At 49.4% G+C, this 16,641-nt stretch overlaps 1 protein-coding gene across 1 annotated transcript in view; it reads right to left on the bottom strand.

Moving 5' to 3' along the window:
• LOC119963597 (disintegrin and metalloproteinase domain-containing protein 12-like) overlaps window positions 1-16,641 on the bottom strand; it is a 604,211-nt gene that overhangs the window by 110,347 nt on the left and 477,223 nt on the right. The window contains exon 13 of the mRNA XM_038792928.1: window positions 9,520-9,697. Within this exon, the coding sequence (XP_038648856.1) occupies window positions 9,520-9,697 (178 nt within the window). The remainder of the gene's footprint in view (window positions 1-9,519; window positions 9,698-16,641) is intronic.

Here is a 16,641-nt window from a genome sequence, read left to right as displayed (position 1 = left end):
AGGCACCCACCACCCTCTGCGTAAAAAACTTTCCACGCACATCTCCCTTAAACTTTCCCCCTCTCACCTTGAAATCGTGACCCCTTGTAATTGACACCCCCACTCTTGGAAAAAGCTTGTTGCTGTCCACCCTGTCCATACCTCTCATAATTTTGTAGACCTCAATCAGGTCCCCCCCTCAACCTCCGTCTTTCCAACGAAAACAATCCTAATGTACTCAATCTTTCTTCATAGCTAGCACCCTCCATACCAGGCAACATCCTGGTGAACCTCCTCTGCACCCTCTCTAAAGCATCCACATCTTTCTGGTAATGTGGCGACCAGAACTGCATGCAGTATTCCAAATGTGGCCTAACCAAAGTCCTATACAACTGGAACATGACCTGCCGACTCTTGTACTCAATACCCCGTCCGATGAAGGCAAGCATGCTGTATGCCTTCTTGACCTCTCTATCGACCTGCGTTGCCACCTTCAGGGCACAATGGACCTGAACTCCCAGATCTGTCTGTACATCAATTTCCCCAAGACTCTTCCATTGACCAGATAGTCCGCTCTTGAATTAGATCTTCCAAAATGCATCACCTCGCATTTGCCTGGATTGAACTCAATCTGCCATTTCTCTGCCCAACTCTCCAATCTATCTATATTTTGCTGTATTCGCTGACAGTCCTCCTCGCTATCTGCAACTCCACCAATCTTAGTATCATCTGCAAACTTGCTCATCAGACCACCTATACCTTCCTCCAGATCATTTATGTATATCACAAACAACAATGGCCTGAGCACGGATCCCTGTGGAACACCACTAGTCACCTTTCTCCATTTTGAGACACTCCCTTCCACCACTACTCTCTGTCTCCTGTTGCCCAGCCAGTTCCTTATCCATCTAGCTAGTACACCCTGAACCCCATACGACTTCACTTTTTCCATCAACCTTCCATGGAAAACTTTATCAAACGCCTTACTAAAGTCCATGTATATGACATCTACAGCCCTTCCCCCATCAATTAACTTGGTTACTTCATCAAAGAATTGTATTAGGTTTGTAAGACATGACCTTCCCTGCACAGAACCATGCTGCCTTTCACTGATAAGTCTATTTTCTTCCAAATGTGAATAGATTCTATCCCTCAGTATCTTCTTCCTACCACTGACGTCAAGCTCACAGGTCTAGAATTCCCTGGATTATCCCTGCTGCCCTTCTTAAACAAAGGGACAACATTAGCAATTCTCCAGTCCTCCGGGACCTCACCCGTGCTCAAGGTTGCTGCAAAAATATCTGTTAAGGCCCCAGCTATTTCGTCCCTCGCTTCCCTCAGTAACCTGGGATAGATTCCGTCCGGACCTGGGGACTTGTCCACCTTAATGCCTTTTAGAATACCCAAAACCTCCCCCTTTCTTATGCCGATATGATCTAGAGTATTTAAACATCCATCCCTAGCCTCAACATCCGTCATGTCCCTCTCCTTGGTGAATAACGATGCAAAGTACTCATTAAGAATCTCACTCATTTCCTCTGACTCCACGTATAAATTCCCTCTTTTGTCTTTGAGTGGGCCAATCCTTTCTCTAGTTGCTCTCTTGCTCCTTATAAATGAATAAAAGGCTTTGGGATTTTCCTTAACATTTTAGTTACATTGTGTACCTTGTGTTGCCCGATTATGTATTTTCTTTTTCTTTTCTTTTCAAGTACTTAATGATCTGTTGAGCTGCTCGCAGAAAAACACTTTTCACTGTATCTTGGCACACGTGACAGTAAACAATATCCAATCCTAATGTAAGCCCACTTGTGACAATGACAATTATGAGACATAACAATTGACAGGAAAGTCTGGCTCCTGTTTGCAGTGGGACTGAAGGTATTCTGCAAAGCGGTCATCCAGGCTACATTTGGTCTCTCCAGTGTTGGCACTGCTGCCCACAGCGCCAGGGACTCAGGTTCAATTCCAGCCTTGGGTGACTGTGTGGAGTTTTCACGTTGTCCCCCTGTCTTTGTGGGATTCCTCCCACAGTCCGAAGATGTGCAGGTTATGTGGATTGACCATTCTAAATTTATTCTGTGTCTGATGTATCCAAATTCCTCACTTAATTCATATTAATACTGGGGCTGAATATATATTTTTTATTATTGATTTCTGGGATCTGGGCATAGCTGGCCGGCCAGCATTTATTGCCCATATATCATTGCCCGTTGAGTCGTCTTTTTGGCCGTTTCAGAGGGTGTTTAAGAGTCACCCACATTGCTGTGGGTCTGGAGTCACATGTAGGCCAGACCAGGTAAGGACGGCAGATTTCCTTCCCTAAAGGACATTAGTGAACCAGATGGGTTTTTACCACAATTGGCAATGGCTTCATGGTCATCATTAGACTTTTAATTCAAATTTCACCATCTGCAGTGGCGGGATTCGAACCTGGATCCACATATTATTACACCGGATCTCACGGTTATTACACCGGATCTCAGGGTTATTACACCGGATCTCAGGGTTATTACACCGGATCTCAGAGTTATTACACCGGATCTCAGGGTTATTACACCGGATCTCAGGGTTATTACACCGGATCTCAGAGTTATTACACCGGATCTCAGGGTTATTACACCGGATCTCAGGGTTATTACACCGGATCTCAGAGTTATTACACCGGATCCCGGGGTTATTACACCGGATCTCAGAGTTATTACACCGGATCTCAGGGTTATTACACCGGATCTCAGGGTTATTACACCGGATCTCAGGGTTATTACACCGGATCTCAGAGTTATTACACCGGATCTCAGGGTTATTACACCGGATCTCAGGGTTATTACACCGGATCTCAGGGTTATTACACCGGATCTCAGGGTTATTACACCGGATCTCAGGGTTATTACACCGGATCTCAGAGTTATTACACCGGATCTCAGGGTTATTACACCGGATCTCAGGGTTATTACACCGGATCTCAGGGTTATTACACCGGATCTCAGAGTTATTACACCGGATCCCGGGGTTATTACACCGGATCTCAGAGTTATTACACCGGATCTCAGGGTTATTACACCGGATCTCAGGGTTATTACACCGGATCTCAGGGTTATTACACCGGATCTCAGGGTTATTACACCGGATCTCAGAGTTATTACACCGGATCTCAGGGTTATTACACCGGATCTCAGGGTTATTACACCGGATCTCAGGGTTATTACACCAGATCTCAGGGTTATTACACCGGATCTCAGAGTTATTACACCGGATCTCAGGGTTATTACACCGGATCCCAGGGTTATTACACCGGATCTCAGGGTTATTACACCGGATCTCAGGGTTATTACACCGGATCTCAGGGTTATTACACCGGATCCCAGGGTTATTACACCGGATCTCAGAGTTATTACACCGGATCTCAGGGTTATTACACCGGATTTCAGGGTTATTACACCGGATCTCAGGGTTATTACACCGGATCCCAGGGTTATTACACCGGATCTCAGGGTTATTACACCGGATCTCAGGGTTATTACACCGGATCCCAGGGTTATTACACCGGACCTCAGTGTTATTACACCGGATCTCAGGGTTATTACACCGGATCCCAGGGTTATTACACCGGATCTCAGGGTTATTACACCGGATCTCAGAGTTATTACACCGGATCTCAGAGTTATTACACCGGATCTCAGGGTTATTACACCGGATCTCAGGGTTATTACACCGGATCTCAGGGTTATTACACCGGATCTCAGGGTTATTACACCGGATCTCAGGGTTATTACACCGGATCCCAGGGTTATTACACCGGATCTCAGGGTTATTACACCGGATCTCAGGGTTATTACACCGGATCTCAGGGTTATTACACCAGATATCAGGGTTATTACACCGGATCTCAGGGTTATTACACCGGATCCCAGGGTTATTACACCGGATCCCAGGGTTATTACACCGGATCTCAGGGTTATTACACCGGATCTCAGGGTTATTACACCGGATCCAGGGATCTCAGAGTCTTACACCGGATCCAGGGTTATTACACCGGATCTCAGAGTTATTACACCGGATCTCAGGTTATTACACCGGATCCCAGGGTTATTACACCGGATCTCAGGGTTATTACACCGGATCTCAGGGTTATTACACCGGATCTCAGGGTTATTACACCGGATCTCAGGGTTATTACACCGGATCTCAGGGTTATTACACCGGATCTCAGGGTTATTACACCGGATCTCAGAGTTATTACACCGGATCTCAGGGTTATTACACCGGATCTCAGGGTTATTACACCGGATCTCAGGGTTATTACACCGGATCTCAGAGTTATTACACCGGATCTCAGGGTTATTACACCGGATCCCAGGGTTATTACACCGGATCTCTGGGTTATTTCACCGGATGTCAGGGTTATTACACCGGATCCCAGGGTTATTACACCGGATCTCAGGGTTATTACACCGGATCTCTGGGTTATTTCACCGGATGTCAGGGTTATTACACCGGATCCCAGGGTTATTACACCGGATCTCAGAGTTATTACACCGGATCTCAGGGTTATTACACCGGATCCCAGAGTTATTACACCGGATCTCAGGGTTATTACACCGGTTCTCAGGGTTATTATAAAAACATTTTGGCATCTCTGGTGAACTTATTGCTGCTACAATTCACCACTGTATTGTATTGTATTATGTTTTAGCCCTTGTGGGCTCCGCCTGTGGCTCCGCCCCCTCGGGGGAGGTATATAGATCTGCAGCCTGTAGGCGGCACTCAGTACAGAGCCGTCGCAGGCAGGCACAGATCTAGCTGATTAAATCCACTAGTCACTTCTACTAATCGTCTCGTGTGAATTGATGGTCGCATCAATTTAATAAGCTGAGATATCGCAATGGAAGTCACCCAATCGACTGGAACTTGACCCCCAGGCAGCTGAAGCCAAAGGAATCTTTTCACACTGGGTCCGCTTCGTTGAGGCCTATCTCACTGCCTCCTCCTCGCCCACCGTCACCGAGGCACAGAAGCTGAGTCTCCTCCACGCCCAGGTGAGCCACAGAATCTCTGTACTAATCGAAGACGCGACCACGTACGCAGGCGCGGTCGCGATCCTGAAAAGACATTGCGTGAGGCCAGTGAATGAAGTGTTTGCATGACATCTCCTCACCACACATTGTCAACGCTCCGGGGAAACGCTGGGAATATCTACGCAACCTGAGGGTATTCGCTTGAAACTGTAGCTGCAAGGACGTCACAGCCTCGCAGCATATGGAACTCGCCATCCGGGACACCTATGTGGCTGGAGTCTGGTCCAACTATGTCAGACAGCGTCTGCTCGAAAAGAGTGCCCTCGACCTAGAAGAGATGATAGAACTATCCACCTCGTTAGAGGCAGCCTTCCAGAGCCTAAACGCTTTCCCCTCCGACCACGCGACTTCTTCGTGGGCATCAGAGGCGCGACCATCACCTGACCCGAGGGTGTCCCAGGCCTGAGCCGCGCGGCTGCCCGCCCAACCCGGGGGGGGCCGCCCTGCTATTTCTGCGGTCAGAACCAGCACCCCAGGCAGCGTTGCCCTGACCATGACCTGCAGCGACTGCGGCAAGAAAGGACATTTTGCCAAAGTCTGCTTGGCCCGACCCAAAGTTCCAAAATCGCAGGCCCGACTCACAGACTCACAGGCCCGCAGACCCCGCAGCGTGGCTGCATGCCTGCCGATACCTCCCCCTTCTGACACATCATCCACCTCGTGCTATTCATGGGGGCCGCCATCTTTAACCCGACACGTGCAACCGACGGGTGCTGCCATCTTGGCCGCCAACATGGGACAACCCCGCGACCACCGACCACGCCGGTTACCCGCAGCTTGGCGCTGTCACTCTCGACCAGTCATGGCCAAAGCACCTCAAGAACTACATGCCGACCGTCCGGGTCAATGGGCACGAAAGCCCTGTTTGTTTGATTCTGGAAGCACGTTCCCTCCAGATTTCCCCCGCGTCCCAAACAATCTCCCTCGCTTCCGGATCACATTCGGTGCAGATCCACGGGTACTATGTTGCGAACCTCGCAATACAGGGGGCCGAGAACGGCAATTTGAAACTCTATGTCCTCCCCCATCTCTGCGCTCCTCTCTTGTTCGGACTGGGCTTCCAGTGCAACCTCAGAAGTCTGACCCTGAAGTTCGGCGGACCCCTATCCCCTCTCACCATATGTAGCCTCACGACCCTTAAGGTCGCCCCTCCCTCGCTCTTCGCGAACCTCACCTCCGACTGTAAGCTCGTTGCCACTAGGGGCAGGCGGTACAGTGCCCAGGACAGGACTTTTATCAAGTTGGAGGTCCAGCGGCTGGAGGGAGGGGATCATTGAGGCCAGTAATAGCCCCTGGAGAGCCCAAGTGGTGGTCGTCAGGACCGGGGAACACAACCGGATGGTTGTAGACTACAGCTAGACCATAAATCATTACACGCACTTCGATGCCTACCCCCTTCCCCGGATAGCGGACGTGGTTAATCTGATTGCACACTACCAGGTTTTCTCCACGGTAGATCTGAAGCCCGCATCCCACCAGCTTCCGATCCGCCCGGAAGACATTCGCTACGCTACCTTTGAGGCAGACGGCCGCCTCTTCCACTTCCTCCGGGTCCCCTTTGGCATCACCAACAGGGTCTCGGTCTTCCAAAAAATGATGGACCGAACGGTTGACAAGTACGGACTGCGAGCCACGTTCCCGTACTTGGATAACATGACCATCTGCGGCCATGATCAGCAGGACCACAACGCCAACCTTCAGAAGTTCCTCCAAACCACCCAAGCCCTCAATCTCAGCTACAACAAGGAGAAATGCGATTTCCGCACAACCCGACCAGCCATCCTCGGCTACGTCATGGAAAACTGAGTCCTAGGGCCCGACCACGACCACATGCGCCCCCTCCTGCAACTCCCCCTCCCCCACTGCCCCAAAGCCCTGAAACGATGCCTGGGGTTCTTTGCATATTATGCCCAGTGGGTCCCCAACTATACGGACAAAGCCCCGCCCAATTATCAAGGCCACTATCTTCCCCCTGACGACTGAGGCCCTCCTGGCCTTCAGCCGCATCAAGACAGATGCACGCGGTGGACGAGTCCATCCCCTTCCAGGTGGAGAGTGACGCGTCGGATGTCGCCCTTGCCGCTCCCCTTAACCAGGCGGGCAAGCCCGTGGCCTTTTATTCCCGTACCCTCAACGCCTCTGAGATTCAACACTCCTCTGTCGAAAAGGAAGCTCAAGCCATTGTGGAAGCTGTGCGGCATTGGAGGCACTACCTGCCTGGTAGGAGATTCACCCTCGTCACCGACCAATGGTCAGTAGCCTTTATGTTCAACAGCGGGGCAAGATCAAGAATGATAAAATTGAACTCTCCACCTATAATTATGATATTGTGTATCATCCTGGGAAGCTGAATGAGCCCCCAGATGCCCTGTCCCGTTGCACATGCGCTAGCGTGCAAGGTGACCGACATCACGCCATCCACAATGACCTCTGCCACCCAGGGGTCACCCGGCTTCTCCACTACATCAAGGCCCACAACCTGCCCTACTCCACCGAGGAGGTCAGGGCCACGACCAGGGACTGCCAAGTCTGCACGGAGTGTAAGCCGCCCTTCTATCGGCCAGACAAGGCCCACCTGGTGAAGACATCCCACCCCTTTGAACGCCTCAGCATCGATTTCAAAGGGCCCCTCCCCTCCACTGACGGCAACGTGTATTTTCTCAAAATCGTTGACGAGTACTCCCGTTTCCCCTTTGAAAAAAAAAATCGCTTATTGTCACGAGTATTCTTCAAATGGAGTTACTGTGAAAAGCCCCTAGTCGCCAAATTCCAGCGCCTGTTCGGGGAGGCTGTTACGGGAATCCATGCCATCCCATTCCCTGATATGCCCGCAGCCAGGTCATTAAGGCCCTGCACAGCATCTTCACCCTGTTCGGTGTCTCCACTTACGTTCTCATTTATGAGCGATGAGCAGCTAGCAGCTGTTTAGCACAGGGCTAAATCGCTGGCTTTGAAAGCAGGCCAGCAATACGGTTCGATTCCCGTACCAGCCTCCCCGAACAGGCGCCGGAATGTGGCGACTAGGGGCTTTTCACAGTAACTTCATTTGAAGCCTACTCGTGACAATAAGCGATTTTCATTTCATTTCGGTACGTGCTCGTTAAGAGCATTGTCTCGAGCAGGACTACCAGCTATAATCCCCGGAGAAATGGACAGATGGAGAGGGAGAACGCGACAGTATGGAAGGCCGTCCTTCTGGCTCTATGGTCTAGGAGTCTCCCAGGTTCCTGCTGGCAGGAGGTTATCCCTGACGCGCTCCACTCCATTCGGTCGCTCCTCTGCACAGCCACGAACGAGACCGCTCACACCCGCCTATTTGTCTTCCCCAGGAAATCCATCTCCGGGGTCTCGCTTCCATCTTGGCTGACAACACTGGGGCCTGTCCATCTCCAGAAGCACATGAGGAGCCATAAGTCCGACCCCCTGGTCGAGAGGGTCCAGCTCCTACATGCCAACCCTCAGTATGTCTACATGGCGCACCACGACGGCCAACAAGATACAGTCTCCCTCCGGGATCTGGCTCCCGCTGGTTCCCCAGTGACCATCACCTACACAGCCTACAACCCCCTCCCCGCATCGTCGACCCACTGTGATGAAGCTCCAGACAACACGCTCCCAGAGTCATCGAGGCCGACACCCATGCCTGCAGCAACGAGTTTGACACCCGTGCCTGCAGCAACGAGTTTGACACCCGTGCCTGCAGCAACGAGTTTGACACCCGTGCCTGCAGCAACGAGTTTGACACCCGTGCCTGCAGCAACGAGTTTGACACCCGTGCCTGCAGCAACGAGTTTGACACCCCTGCCTGCAGCAACGAGTTTGACACCCCTGCCTGCAGCAACGAGTTTGACACCCGTGCCTGCAGCAACGAGTTTGACACCCGTGCCTGCAGCGAAGCCGGAGCTGAGGCGATCACAGAAAACGATCAAGGCACCGGACAGACTCGGTCTGTGAGCCCACTTCACCCCTGCTGGACTTCAATTTTTTAACAGGGGGTGAATGTGGTGAACGGATTGCTGCTACAATTCACCACTGTATTGTATTGTATTGTATTATGTTGATGCCCTTGTGGGCTCCGCCTGTGGCCCCACCCCCTCGGGGGAGGTATATAGATCTGCAGCCTGTAGGCGGCACTCAGTACAGAGCAGTCGCAGGCAGGCACATATCTAGCTGATTAAAACCACTGTTCACTTCTACTCTTCGTAGAAGATGGTTGCATCAGCATCAAAGTTCCAACTATCATTTCTTCCTCTGTTCAAACTGAATAAATGTTCATGATTTGGATTTAAAATTGATTTCAGAACAAATCCTCCATTGAAATGTAGCCTCTGTGTGATAAGAAATAGACAGACAGGTTTCTGATTGGCCACAGTATTCAGACTTGTCATTAGCGATTCTGCTATCAGCTATAGGTTACCACAAGGAACCCTTCCACATCATTCCCGTTCTGACTCCTCCTTACCGCAGGTATGCCGCAGTCACAGTCCTCGCCTTTCTCCACGTACATGTTGCCACACTTGGGGCCATCAACCAGATTGTTGAGATTTGGCAGATTGTTGAGACAGCTGCCTCTTCCAATGTTCAAGCTTCTCATAAAGTCATCTACGCTGCAGCTGCTGAATTTTGTCGGCAATGGGAAACTGAAACAAAGAACATAGGAGAGTACCAAAGGAGAGTGAGGTCAAAAAAACAACACGGAAAAGGAAACATGTTCCACACACACGTCCTTAACGATAACTCCGAAACCTCCTACAACAGGAGCTACAAAACCCAGAACATGGAGCAGCAGGTACTTGAGGCACCACAACTTGCAAATTCCACTCAAAGCTGCACCCCATCCTGACCCGGAACACTATCACCATTACCTCACTGGTGCAGGGTAAGAGATCACTAACCTCTTGATTCAGGGAGACTCAATTTGAAATTCCAGCCTGACGCAGACCATTTTCTTCAACCTCCCAGTAGTTGCTAGCATCCAAGGTTCTTACTGATAGTCACCTTCCCATGGTTATTACTGATGGTCACCTCCCCATGGTTATTACTGATGGTCACCTCCCCATGGTTATTACTGATGGTCACCTCCCCATGGTTATTACTGATGGTCACCACCCCATGGTTATTACTGATGGTCACCTCCCCATGGTTATTACTGATGGTCACCTCCCCATGGTTATTACTGATGGTCAGCTCCCCATGGTTATTACTGATGGTCACCTCCCCATGGTTATTACTGATGGTCACCTCCCCATGGTTATTACTGATGGTCACCGCCCCATGGTTATTACTGATGGTCACCGCCCCATGGTTATTACTGATGGTCACCTCCCCATGGTTATTACTGATGGTCACCTCCCCATGGTTATTACTGATAGTCACCTCCCCATGGTTATTACTGATGGTCACCTCCCCATGGTTATTACTGATAGTCACCTCCCCATGGTTATTACTGATGGTCACCTCCCCATGGTTATTACTGATGGTCACCTCCCCATGGTTATTACTGATGGTCACCTCCCCATGGTTATTACTGATGGTCACCTCCCCATGGTTATTACTGATGGTCACCTCCCCATGGTTATTACTGATGGTCACCTCCCCATGGTTATTACTGATGGTCACCTCCCATGGTTATTACTGATGGTCACCTCCCCATGGTTATTACTGATGGTCACCTCCCCATGGTTATTACTGATGGTCACCTCCCCATGGTTATTACTGATGGTCACCTCCCCATGGTTATTACTGATGGTCACCTCCCCATGGTTATTACTGATGGTCACCTCCCCATGGTTATTACTGATGGTCACCTCCCCATGGTTATTACTGATGGTCACCTCCCCATGGTTATTACTGATGGTCACCTCCCCATGGTTATTACTGATGGTCACCTCCCCATGGTTATTACTGATGGTCACCTCCCCATGGTTATTACTGATGGTCACCTCCCCATGGTTATTACTGATGGTCACCTCCCCATGGTTATTACTGATGGTCACCTCCCCATGGTTATTACTGATGGTCACCTTCCCCATGGTTATTACTGATGGTCACCATGGTATTACTGATGGTCACCCCATGGTTATTACTGATGGTCACCTCCCCATGGTTATTACTGATGGTCACCTCCCCATGGTTATTACTGATGGTCACCTCCCCATGGTTATTACTGATGGTCACCTCCCCATGGTTATTACTGATGGTCACCTCCCCATGGTTATTACTGATGGTCACCTCCCCATGGTTATTACTGATGGTCACCTCCCCATGGTTATTACTGATGGTCACCTCCCCATGGTTATTACTGATGGTCACCTCCCCATGGTTATTACTGATGGTCACCTCCCCATGGTTATTACTGATGGTCACCTCCCCATGGTTATTACTGATGGTCACCTCCCCATGGTTATTACTGATGGTCACCTCCCCATGGTTATTACTGATGGTCACCTCCCCATGGTTATTACTGATGGTCACCTCCCCATGGTTATTACTGATGGTCACCTCCCATGGTTATTACTGATGGTCACCTCCCCATGGTTATTACTGATGGTCACCTCCCCATGGTTATTACTGATGGTCACCTCCCCATGGTTATTACTGATGGTCACCTACCCATGGTTATTACTGATGGTCACCTCCCCATGGTTATTACTGATGGTCACCTCCCCATGGTTATTACTGATGGTCACCTCCCCATGGTTATTACTGATGGTCACCTCCCCATGGTTATTACTGATGGTCACCTCCCCATGGTTATTAGGGATGGTCACCTCCCCATGGTTATTACTGATGGTCACCTCCCCATGGTTATTACTGATGGTCACCTCCCCATGGTTATTACTGATGGTCACCTCCCCATGGTTATTACTGATGGTCACCTCCCCATGGTTATTACTGATGGTCACCTCCCCATGGGTATTACTGATGGTCACTTCCCCATGGTTATTACTGATGGTCACCACCCCATGGTTATTACTGATGGTCACCTCCCCATGGTTATTACTGATGGTCACCTCCCCATGGTTATTACTGATGGTCACCTTCCCATGGTTATTACTGATGGTCACCTCCCCATGGTTATTACTGATGGTCACCTCCCCATGGTTATTACTGATGGTCACCTCCCCATGGTTATTACTGATGGTCACCTCCCCATGGTTATTACTGATGGTCACCTCCCCATGGTTATTACTGATGGTCACCTCCCCATGGTTATTACTGATGGTCACCACCCCATGGTTATTACTGATGGTCACTTCCCCATGGTTATTACTGATGGTCACCTCCCCATGGTTATTACTGATGGTCACCTCCCCATGGTTATTACTGATGGTCACCTCCCCATGGTTATTACTGATGGTCACCTCCCCATGGTTATTACTGATGGTCACCTCCCCATGGTTATTACTGATGGTCACCACCCCATGGTTATTACTGATGGTCACTTCCCCATGGTTATTACTGATGGTCACCTCCCCATGGTTATTACTGATGGTCACCTCCCCATGGGTATTACTGATGGTCACTTCCCCATGGTTATTACTGATGGTCACCACCCCATGGTTATTACTGATGGTCACCTCCCCATGGTTATTACTGATGGTCACCTCCCCATGGTTATTACTGATGGTCACCTCCCCATGGTTATTACTGATGGTCACCTCCCCATGGTTATTACTGATGGTCACCTCCCCATGGTTATTACTGATGGTCACCTCCCCATGGTTATTACTGATGGTCACTTCCCCATGGTTATTACTGATGGTCACCTCCCAATGGTTATTACTGATGGTCACCTCCCCATGGTTATTACTGATGGTCACCACCCCATGGTTATTACTGATGGTCACCTCCCCATGGTTATTACTGATAGTCACCTCCCCATGGTTATTACTGATGGTCACCGCCCCATGGTTATTACTGATGGTCACCACCCCATGGTTATTACTGATGGTCACCTCCCCATGGTTATTACTGATAGTCACCTCCCCATGGTTATTACTGATGGTCACCGCCCCATGGTTATTACTGATAGTCACCTCCCCATGGTTATTACTGATAGTCACCTCCCCATGGTTATTACTGATGGTCACCTCCCCATGGTTATTACTGATGGTCACCTCCCCATGGTTATTACTGATGGTCACCTCCCCATGGTTATTACTGATGGTCACCTCCCCATGGTTATTACTGATGGTCACCTCCCCATGGTTATTACTGATGGTCACCTCCCCATGGTTATTACTGATGGTCACCTCCCCATGGTTATTACTGATGGTCACCTCCCCATGGTTATTACTGATGGTCACCTCCCCATGGTTATTACTGATGGTCACTTCCCCATGGTTATTACTGATGGTCACCTCCCCATGGTTATTACTGATGGTCACCTTCCCCATGGTTATTACTGATGGTCACCTCCCCATGGTTATTACTGATGGTCACCTCCCCATGGTTATTACTGATGGTCACCTCCCCATGGTTATTACTGATGGTCACCTCCCCATGGTTATTACTGATGGTCACCTCCCCATGGTTATTACTGATGGTCACCTCCCCATGGTTATTACTGATGGTCACCTCCCCATGGTTATTACTGATGGTCACCTCCCCATGGTTATTACTGATGGTCACCTTCCCATGGGTATTACTGATGGTCACTTCCCCATGGTTATTACTGATGGTCCCCTCCCCATGGTTATTACTGATGGTCACCTCCCCATGGTTATTACTGATGGTCACCTCCCCATGGTTATTACTGTTGGTCACCTCCCCATGGTTATTACTGATGGTCACCTCCCCATGGTTATTACTGATGATCACCTCCCCATTGTTATTACTGATGGTCACCTCCCCATGGTTATTAGGGATGGTCACTTCCCCATGGTTATTACTGATGGTCACCTCCCCATGGTTATTACTGATGGTCACCTCCCCATGGTTATTACTGATTGTCACTTCCCCAATGGTTATTACTGATGGTCACCTCCCCATGGTTATTAGTCATGGTCACCTCCCCATGGTTATTACTGATGGTCACCTCCCCATGATTATTATTGATGGTCACCTCCCCATGGTTATTACTGATGGTCACCTCCCCATGGTTATTACTGATGGTCACCTCCCCATGGTTATTACTGATGGTCACCTCCCCATGGTTATTACTGATAGTCACCTCCCCATGGTTACTACTGATGGTCACCGCCCCATGGTTATTACTGATGGTCACCACCCCATGGTTATTACTGATGGTCACCTCCCCATGGTTATTACTGATAGTCACCTCCCCATGGTTATTACTGATGGTCACCGCCCCATGGTTATTACTGATAGTCACCTCCCCATGGTTATTACTGATGGTCACCTCCCCATGGTTATTACTGATGGTCACTTCCCCATGGTTATTACTGATGGTCCCCTCCCCATGGTTATTACTGATGGTCACCTCCCCATGGTTATTACTGATGGTCACCTCCCCATGGTTATTACTGATGGTCACCCCCCCATGTTTATTACTGATGATCACCTCCCCATTGTTATTACTGATGGTCACCTCCCCATGGTTATTAGGGATGGTCACCTCCCCATGGTTATTACTGATGGTCACCTCCCCATGGTTATTACTGATGGTCACCTCCCCATGGTTATTACTGATGGTCACCTCCCCATGGTTATTACTGATGGTCACTTCCCCATGGTTATTACTGATGGTCACCTCCCCATGGTTATTACTGATGGTCACCTCCCCATGGTTATTACTGATGGTCACTTCCCCATGGTTATTACTGATGGTCACCTCCCCATGGTTATTAGGGATGGTCACCTCCCCATGGTTATTACTGATGGTCACCTCCCCATGGTTATTACTGATGGTCACCTCCCCATGGTTATTACTGATGGTCACCTCCCCATGGATATTACTGATGGTCACCTCCCCATGGTTATTACTGATGGTCACCTCCCCATGGTTATTACTGATGGTCACCTTCCCCATGGTTATTACTGATGGTCACTCCCCATGGTTATTACTGATGGTCACTTCCCCATGGTTATTACTGATGGTCACCTCCCCATGGTTATTACTGATGGTCACCTCCTCATGGTTATTACTGATGGTCACCTCCCCATGGTTATTACTGGTGGTCACCTCCCCATGGTTATTACTGATGGTCACCTCCACATGGTTATTACTGATGGTCACCACCCCATGGTTATTACTGATGGTCGCCTCCCCATGGTTATTAGGGATGTTCACCTCCCCATGGTTATTACTGATGGTCACCTCCCCATGGTTATTACTGATGGTCACCTCCCCATGGTTATTACTGATGGTCACCTCCCCATGGTTATTACTGATGGTCACCTCCCCATTGTTATTACTGATGGTCACTTCCCCATTGTTATTACTGATGGTCACCTCCCCATGGTTATTGCAGATGGTCACCTCCCCATGGTTATTAGGGATGGTCACCTCCCCATGGTTATTACTGATGGTCACTTCCCCATTGTTATTACTGATGGTCACTTCCCCAACGGTTATTACTGATGGTCACTTCCCCATTGTTATTACTGATGGTCACCTCCCCTTGGTTATTACTGATGGTCACCTCCCCATGGTTAATACTGATGGTCACCCCCTATGGTTATTACTGATGGTCACTTCCCCAATGGTTATTACTGATGGTCACTTCCCCATGGTTATTAGGGATGGTCACCTCCCCATGGTTATTACTGATGGTCACCTCCCCATGGTTATTATTGATGGTCACCTCCCCATGGTTATTACTGATGGTCACCTCCCCATGGTTATTAGGGATGGTCACCTCCCCATGGTTATTACTGATGGTCACCTCCCATGGTTATTACTGATGGTCACCTCCCCATAGTTATTACTGATGGTCACCTCCCCATGGTTATTACTGATGGTCACTTCCCCATGGTTATTACTGATGGTCACTTCCCCAATGGTTATTACTGATGGTCACCTCCCCATGGTTATTAGGGATGGTCACTTCCCCATGGTTATTACTGATGGTCACCTCCCCATGGTTATTACTGATGGTCACCTCCCCATGGTTATTACTGATGGTCACCTCCCCATGGTTATTACTGATGGTCACCTCCACATGGTTATTACTGATGGTCACCGCCCCATGGTTATTACAGATGGTCACCTCCCCATGGTTATTACTGATGGTCACCTCCCCATGGTTATTACTGATGGTCACCTCCCCATTGTTATTACTGATGGTCACTTCCCCATGGTTATTACTGATGGTCACCTCCCCATGGTTATTGCAGATGGTCACCTCCCCATGGTTACTAGGGATGGTCACCTCCCCATGTTATTACTGATGGTCACTTCCCCATTGTTATTACTGATGGTCACTTCCCCAATGGTTATTACTGATGGTCACTTCCCCATTGTTATTACTGATGGTCACCTCCCCTTGGTTATTACTGATGGTCACCTCCCCATGGTTATTACTGATGGTCACCTCCCCATGGTTATTACTGATGGTCACTTCCCCAATGGTTATTACTGATGGTCACTTCCCCATGGTTATTAGGGATGGTCACCTCC

Source organism: Scyliorhinus canicula, chromosome 3, assembly GCF_902713615.1.
Source record: "Scyliorhinus canicula chromosome 3, sScyCan1.1, whole genome shotgun sequence".
Lineage (NCBI taxonomy): Eukaryota > Metazoa > Chordata > Chondrichthyes > Carcharhiniformes > Scyliorhinidae > Scyliorhinus > Scyliorhinus canicula.
The sequence above is the reverse complement of the archived record's forward strand: the minus strand, read 5'-3'. Positions and strand labels throughout refer to the sequence as shown.